Source organism: Rutilus rutilus, assembly GCF_951802725.1.
Source record: "Rutilus rutilus genome assembly, chromosome: 23".
NCBI lineage: Eukaryota > Metazoa > Chordata > Actinopteri > Cypriniformes > Leuciscidae > Rutilus > Rutilus rutilus.
The window spans coordinates 6,072,501-6,080,217 of NC_140233.1; the positions used below are offsets into that span (position 1 = coordinate 6,072,501).

The 7,717-nt window shown below is 38.1% G+C and overlaps 1 protein-coding gene across 1 annotated transcript in view; it reads left to right on the top strand.

Annotated features, from left to right (window-relative positions):
* Window positions 1-7,069, top strand: part of pnpla2 (patatin-like phospholipase domain containing 2) — a 14,584-nt gene extending 7,515 nt beyond the window's left edge. The window contains exons 6-9 of the mRNA XM_084398031.1: window positions 17-196; window positions 827-959; window positions 4,791-4,913; window positions 6,037-7,069. Of these exons, the coding sequence (XP_084254157.1) occupies window positions 17-196; window positions 827-959; window positions 4,791-4,913; window positions 6,037-6,331 (731 nt within the window). The 3' untranslated portion in view covers window positions 6,332-7,069. The remainder of the gene's footprint in view (window positions 1-16; window positions 197-826; window positions 960-4,790; window positions 4,914-6,036) is intronic.
* The last annotated feature ends 648 nt before the right edge of the window (window positions 7,070-7,717 follow it).

A 7,717-nucleotide genomic window follows, 5' to 3' on the forward strand; every position in this document is an offset into this window, starting at 1 on the left:
TGTGTGTGTGTTTCAGGTCTGTTACAGTATCGAGGTCCACACCACATGCTAGCCGTAGCTGCAGAGGCCGAGGAAGACTCTGATAATGAGGATGATGAAGAGTCAGAGAGCAGAGACGACAGAGGAACAGAGGCCCAAGATCTCTCCAGCATCGAGGAACACATCTATGAGCACTTGCCTCCTAGATTACATAAAGGTACTGACAGATAACAGGACTTGATTATGGATTAAAGGTGCATTGTGTAATATTTAGGAGGATCTGTGGACAGAAATGCAATATCATACACATAACGATGTTCTCAGTGGTGTATAAAGACCTTACATAATGAAGCGTTATGTTCTTATTACCTTAGAATGAGCCATTTCTATCTACACACACTGCGGGTCCGCTTACATCGACATGTTTCTACAGTGGCCCTGAACGGACAAACGCGTTTCGTCACTATGTTGTTCTTCGTGCACAGAAGCTAGCTAACGTCAGCCAATAAAACACTGACACAATGATGAACAGGTAACAATAATAAACGCAATAACACATCGTTTTACTGAATAATTAAGTAAACCTTTCATCTTTGTAAAGAAACCTCATTGCTTAACTGGCTACTCCCTGCTGTCTCAGACGACGACATCACTTCCTGTCGGCCACCATAACTTCTGTTGGCTGCAATTCAAAACCTCACCACTAGATGCCGCTAAAAATCACACACTGCACCTTTAAATTAAAAACAAGGAACTGCTATGGTATTCTCTGAAGTACCTCTTCATGAACTCTGTAATGAGTTAGGTGTGGTGCTCTGTGTTCACTGTCTTTGTGTTGTCTCTTCAGCGCTAGTGGAGGCCTGTAGGGAGAGGCGGAGCCTGTCGCAGTCGCTAAGCAACATGTTGCCTGTCAGAATGGCATCTGCTATCCTGTTACCATACACACTTCCCCTGGAATCAGCTCTGTCAATGAGCATCAGGTAAAGACTTTTGATCATTTCAATTCATTACACGGCTCTGTGGAATATTTGATTCTGATTGGTCAATCGCGCCATCCAGCGATGAGTTATTCCCACATAACAACCGCTGAAAACAGATAACGCAGGCTCATCTGGGTTACTGAAGTCAGCAGCGCTTATACGCTTGCGAGAAACGTGTTTTCTTCGTGTAAGTTTTGCATTTGGTGAGCTAATAAAATATTTAAACTCAGTCAAATAAATATTTTGTGTAGAGTTATTTAATTATGCCATCCAGTATCGTGGACTCGCTCTCTCTTGTTTCATACAAACGCAGCTGCAGCCATTTTGTGACTATTCCCAGTAAACAATTACCGTCTTTCAATGTTGAAATATGGTTGAAAATAAGTCGGTCCGCCTTGGACTGTTTTCAACTGATCATCATAGACAGGATAAGTCTGTTATACATGCTAAAAAACCGGAGAAAACCAAACTATGTTCATTATTATCTCAAATAAATGTAAAGAATATTACATATTCCATCAAGACGTTGAAGATCGACCTGTTTTCAACGTTGAAAAGTTGTAATTAGGCGTTGAAGATTTGCGTCTATTCAACGTCTAGTAGACGACTTTTTGCTAGCTGGGATTGTTTTGTAAACTGTTGGATTATAATATACAAACAGGTAAGATTTTAAAGTCTCCTTTTTTCAAAACTCTACACACAATTCCCCAAACTGCACACACAAAATGCAAAATGCCTCACATCTCCTTCAAAATGTAACACTGCATTCAAAATGCCATAAACACAAGTCAGAATGAAGCATTTGCATCAAATGGCAAACACTTCTTTCATAATAGTACATTTTTGGGTATACCATGTAAACACTGTTGTTCTAAATCTAAAGCTCTTTGGTCTTTCATAGGCTTATATCTACATTTCAATACAATGTTCTACAGTGAAAGTAATCTGATGTAACAAGTACACCGTAAACACCAATGCAATGTCGAAACAGAAAATATTAGGCCTAACATTATTGTTGTTTACAGTAGCATACAACAAAACCATAAACATATGTACTTTAGGGTGGTCCTTATTGCAGTTTTTCTCGATTGTTTACACACATTTTCTGAAAGCATGCCTCATATTCTCAGAACTCTACACACAAATCCCCCAAAAAAACACACACAATGGGCAAAACCCCTCAATTCTCCTGCAAAATGAAACTTTACATTCAAAACAATGTTATTTCTTCTCAAAATGGTATTTTGTTTTCAAATGACACACACAAACCATCATATGAATAGACATTTATAAGAACCAGTTGAACACTGATGTGCTCAATGTAAAACACTATGATGAATGTAAAACACTTCTTCTCCATTCATCATAATGACTTAGGCCTTTTTTTGGTTCAGCGTTACACTTACTACAGACAGTACATACATAAGTGTGTTGTAAAATATTTGAGAATATTGTTTTTATACTCAGAACACACAAATACACGGTAACAAAAATATTTTATTTTTCCCACAAAAACAATGTACATCCCAACCAACACAGAGTTGGACATACAGTGGTCTACATACAATACAACAGAAGAATTGACTGTTGTAAAAAAAGGCATCCATTGCTCCATTGAAGAGCTGATCTGTTGCCCTTTTATGCTAAAGCTCTGATTGCTAATTGTAAAACTGTGTGACGGGTGTTTGCCCATGTGATGAGTCAGTGTGCATATTTGAATGGCAGTGTGTTCCTTGTGAAAACAAGAGATTTTCTGCATGAAAATTGTGCCAAAAGCAGAGAATTGTGTGTAGTGTTTTGAAAAAAGTGTGTTTTAGAAGTACAATTTGAGTGTAAAGCAGGAATTGTGCTTGTAGTTTAGCAGAATTGGCTCAGGGGGTTGGTGAATGAGTTACATGTTGTGGTCATTGTGTCTCAAGTACCAGTATTTGTGTGTAAACAATCGAGAAAAACTGTAAGTCTCCAATTGTCATGCTCTTAACCCTTTAAATTGTTCCTTTATATAAGAAAATACAGCATGCCAATTTTTATGGCAGTAACATAATAATTACTGGTAGCTCAATAGCTTTAAACTTTCTGAGATTTTGATGATTTTCGTAAAAACAGATCATTTGAATTGGTATTGTACCTGGCTAGTAAAATTCCCAAAAAAAATCTCCATAAAAGCATCTAATGCACCATATATTCCTAAATATGTATTTTAGATGCATATCTCAGTTTACTTATTGTAGAAACTGATTTAGCAGATTTACCTTTCCTGGTGGAATCAGTACATATTTCTATTGATGATCACCTTGGTTATTGTTTGGGTTTAGAGCACATTTTTTGGTCTAAAAAATTACATTACGTTCCTTGACATTGACCCGGAACTTTGGCCGAATCAAGCAGATTATCAGGAGGCACAGGCAACCATACATGCAATGAAAGTAGTCAATGATCACGCCGAGAGAGGAGTGGCTCTGATTCAAGAATACAATGGCTATCTCACACACTCTGAAGAACAATTGCAGTTTCTCCTTCATGTGGTGGAAGATCACTGACGGATCTATCCAGACTGCAGAAAGTCAACACTGGCTGCTGAGCATCAGAAATGAGGGATTGTTGTCATGCCAGTGTTGCTCTGATTTCAATAAAATGTAGTTCATTTGCAGCAACTTTTAATATTACTTGCATATCACAGTAACGCCGCACAGCTTAACATAGGCAATCTTCCACATGATTGAGCTACCTCTAAATATAATTTTTTTTGTCAACATTTTTGCATATTTCTAATTTTGAAGTTAAAAGGAACAGTTTAAGAGGTTAAGACACTAACATTTTGCACAAAAAAAAAATTGGACTTGATAAGGACCACCCTAATGTACTGTAAACCAAAAGTATATTCTTTAGAATACAGTAAAGAACACAATTGTGTGTGTGTGTGTGTCCCAGGAATCCATTGTTCAAAACAGATCATCTGACCTTTGACCTATTTAGGCCTATACAGTAAAGCAGTGATTGGTTTAGTGATCAGTTAAGCAATTAGTGTTTGCACATGTGAGGAGTGTGTCTGTGTGACCAGGGGCATGTTCAAGGTCAAAACGGTGCGCAACGTTTTGCTACGGTTTCCGGGTTGAACGTCATGTTTCCTGGAAACGGCGTGCACCGGGTGAATAAGTGTAGCATTTTTGATCGGTTGTGTTTGGAAAAGGAAAGCAAGTCACTTCCTGATAGATCTTTGTGTGTTTTAGGTAGAGAATCGTGTGTGTAGTGTTTTGAAAAAAGTGTTTAATGCAATTGAAAACTGAGTCAAAGGCTGAGAAATAGCTTATGGTTTTGGAGATTTGCACTTTGAGTGAGAGGTTTCAAAAATCGTGTGACATGAAAAGATTTTGTGTGTAAGCAGTAACTGTAATCTGAAATCAATATCTCTTATCTCCATAATGAATTATGTGGTGAAATACTGTGTAATAAGTGGTATGACTGTACCGTACCGTCTAGTTTGAACTTGCCGCGTTAGCAACTGCTCTCTCCGCGGAAGCTTTGCGTTTAAAGAGCTAATGAAATATTTCGACTCGGATCAATATTTCGTGTCTACTTATTTACTTATGTGGCAAGTAGCCGTGTAATAAGCGGGATAATGTTGTTATCGCAGAATAAACCCCTTCAGCCGCATGCAACCTCATCTCCCTGTCTGGGTTTATTCTGAGATAACAACCGGCTGGATGTACATTATCCCGCTTATACCATGAAATTGCTATTACTATTATATCATATCCATCTACACTGGTGATTGTCAGTTTGATATGAAATATTATGTTATTGATATCTCTCTCTCTCTTTCTCTCTCAGACTGCTGGAGTGGTTGCCAGATATTCAGGAGGACGTGGGCTGGATGAAGGATCAGACAGTGAAGCTGCTGCAGGGTGTTTTATCACATGCAGGGAGGAGCATGTCACAGCAGGTGTCGGCTCGGTGAGAGAACACACACACATGCACAGACTCACAGAGGGCAGGAACACCTGAAGATCAATGTTAAACACAGATTAGATCATGCTAATGGAATAGGTATATCACAATAGTTATTTTTTCTGGAAGCAACAAAAAGCTTTGTGCATCGCGTAATTATGTAGTGATGTATATTTTTCGACTGTTTAGTGACTTGAAAAGCATGCATTTGTATGTTTACCTAAACACTGTGTTGGTAAAGGTGATATATAGGGTCCGACACATTATTAACATTTGATCAAAATCACGCTCACATGGTATTACAAGGTTTTTGACTAGCTATTGTCAGACATGTTCACTACTGAGTCTCTTCTGCTCACCAAGGCTGCATTAATTTGATTTAAAATACAGCAAAAACAGTAAAATTGTGAAATATTATTGCAATTTAAAATAACTGTTTTTTATGTGATTGTATGTTCAAATGTAATTTATTCCTGTGATCAAAGCTGCATTTTTTACATCATTACTCCAGTCTTCAGTGTCACATGATCCTTCAGAAATCACTCTAATATGATGATTTGATGCTCAAGAAACATTTTTGATTATTATCCTTTTTTTTTCCGGATTCTTTTATGAATAGAAAGTTTAAAGAACAGCATTTATCTGAAATAGAAAGTTTGGTAACATTATAAATGTCTTTACTGTCACTTTTGATCAATTTAATGCATCCTTGCTGAATAAAAGTATTAATTTCTTTTAAAAACAAAACAATCTTACTGACTCCAGATTTTTAAACGGTAGCATATATAATGTTACAAAAGCTTTCTATTTCAGATGAATGCTGTTCTTTTGAACTTCCTATTCATCATCTTTTAGGATTTTTAGAATTTTTGTGACAGGAAAGCAGGACAAAAATGGTGATAGAACATCATTTTTTCCCATTTTACGTTTGACTAATGAAACTTATCGGAATTCCAATAGCAAATTCCTGTCATTTCAAATCAAATTCCAAATTCCAAAATTTACACTCATTAACTGAAAAACGGAGGCAATTCTAAAACACTAGGCACTGATTAATACACAACATTCTCAAACACACTGACCTAAAAATATAACCTGAAGCAGTTATTTCTCTCTCTCTCTCTCTCAGCTTTTCATATCAGCTGGAACTGAAACATTCCCAGTCGGTCCCGGCCAGCTTTAGTGCGGCTAGTCTGCTGCCAGACTGGGTCTACGGGGGCAGCTCGACAGTCCTGGACGCCATGGTGCGATTGGACCAGTACCAGCGCCAACTCCTGCCAGGCCTTTTCTGCGTCAACCTGGACTTCCGAGGGTCTTTCACCACCAGTTCGGCCCAGAGCCAGAAGCCACAGAGCCACCAAGAAGCAATGGAAGGTCTTACCATGCGTGCTCTCGGAGCCCCGAACGCCGGCCTGCTGCTTTAACCTCTGGGCCTGAAAGACCATTATATCCCACAATGCACTGTGATGATGATGCCTAGGAACTTATGAGTCAAGCGTTTCAGAATGCATCAGCGAAAAGAAAGCAAATTTTGATCTGTGAGAAGCTTGATTCTGTTGATGTGAAGAGACAATTATGAGAATTTTAATTTTAAAAAAGCAAATTGAGAACTTTATATTTATTCACAGCCTGAGAAATGTATCTGGAAGAAATGCTGCATTTCAGAGTGCAACTCCATCAATGTTCCTGGGACAATTTCCTCTCAGAATGTCCTTGGACGGGTGTTGCGTGTCCTGGTTCATCAGTATTTGTGTTTTGAAGGAGCCAAGGAGGTTCGGCGTGGGTGTGTGAATCTCAGTTGCGAACCTGAAAAAGTAAAGCGATCTGTATTGAAGGTGATCTACTCTTTATGACTGAAGGTTTATGCATGTAGTAGACTGATTAAAAGCAAACATGTGACCATATGCCCTGGCAATGCAACTATCAATGCTGCTACCGTACTGTACTCTACTGTCATGTGTTTGTGTGTTAAAAAGCCTGTTAGTTGCTACTTTTTGTATGGTTTGTGCCTTATTGATTGTTGTTTTTTGTAAATGGTTGCCAAACACAGATTAAGGTTAGTGCTGGACTGAACTAATCTGTTAATCTTTTGTAAATGCTTCAAAATCTGGGATTTGGCTCTTAGTGTGAGCCAGACAGTAAAGTACACCTCCTAATCTGCACTTGTGCTCACATATCAAGTCATTAGTATTCTAATGTATGTTTTTAACAGACCTAATAACGTTTTTGACATAAAATTCAGCTGTATTTCTGCTTTATTTCAGATGTACACTTTCAAAATAATGATTCTTAATTTTTACCAGGATATTAGGTTCAGCAAAGAATAATCTTGTCTCTTTTTTTCAACTTAAAAAAAATGTTCTCCTTTGCCATCAGACATTTATTTTAAGGAGTTTGTTTCATTTTGTCGTATATTTTTCATTGCTTTTCCAAACATCTCCGACAGACGGACAAGTTTAAGTGCGTGGGAGTTTACTGCGTCATCATGGCCCTGCGTTTCTATTGGCTGATGAACTTGCGCACAAGTCTCTTCGTGACCGGCAGAGGGCGCGTTTTGTTACTCCTGTTGCGCCTCTCCTCCTCTCTCTCCGGTCTGATATACTATTGGGGGGTCTGATTCATTTGAGTGAATCGGTTCATTCGGATAATTCGTTTCAATGAACACTCCAGTTCTCTGGGCATTTTATTGTTAAGTTAGCATGAAAAAGACAACTTACTGATCTACTACTGAAGCTTATTATTCTTCTTCTTAGACTAAAATTTATAAATGCTACTCCTAGACTTTTCAAGCGACATCCACCAAACTCAGA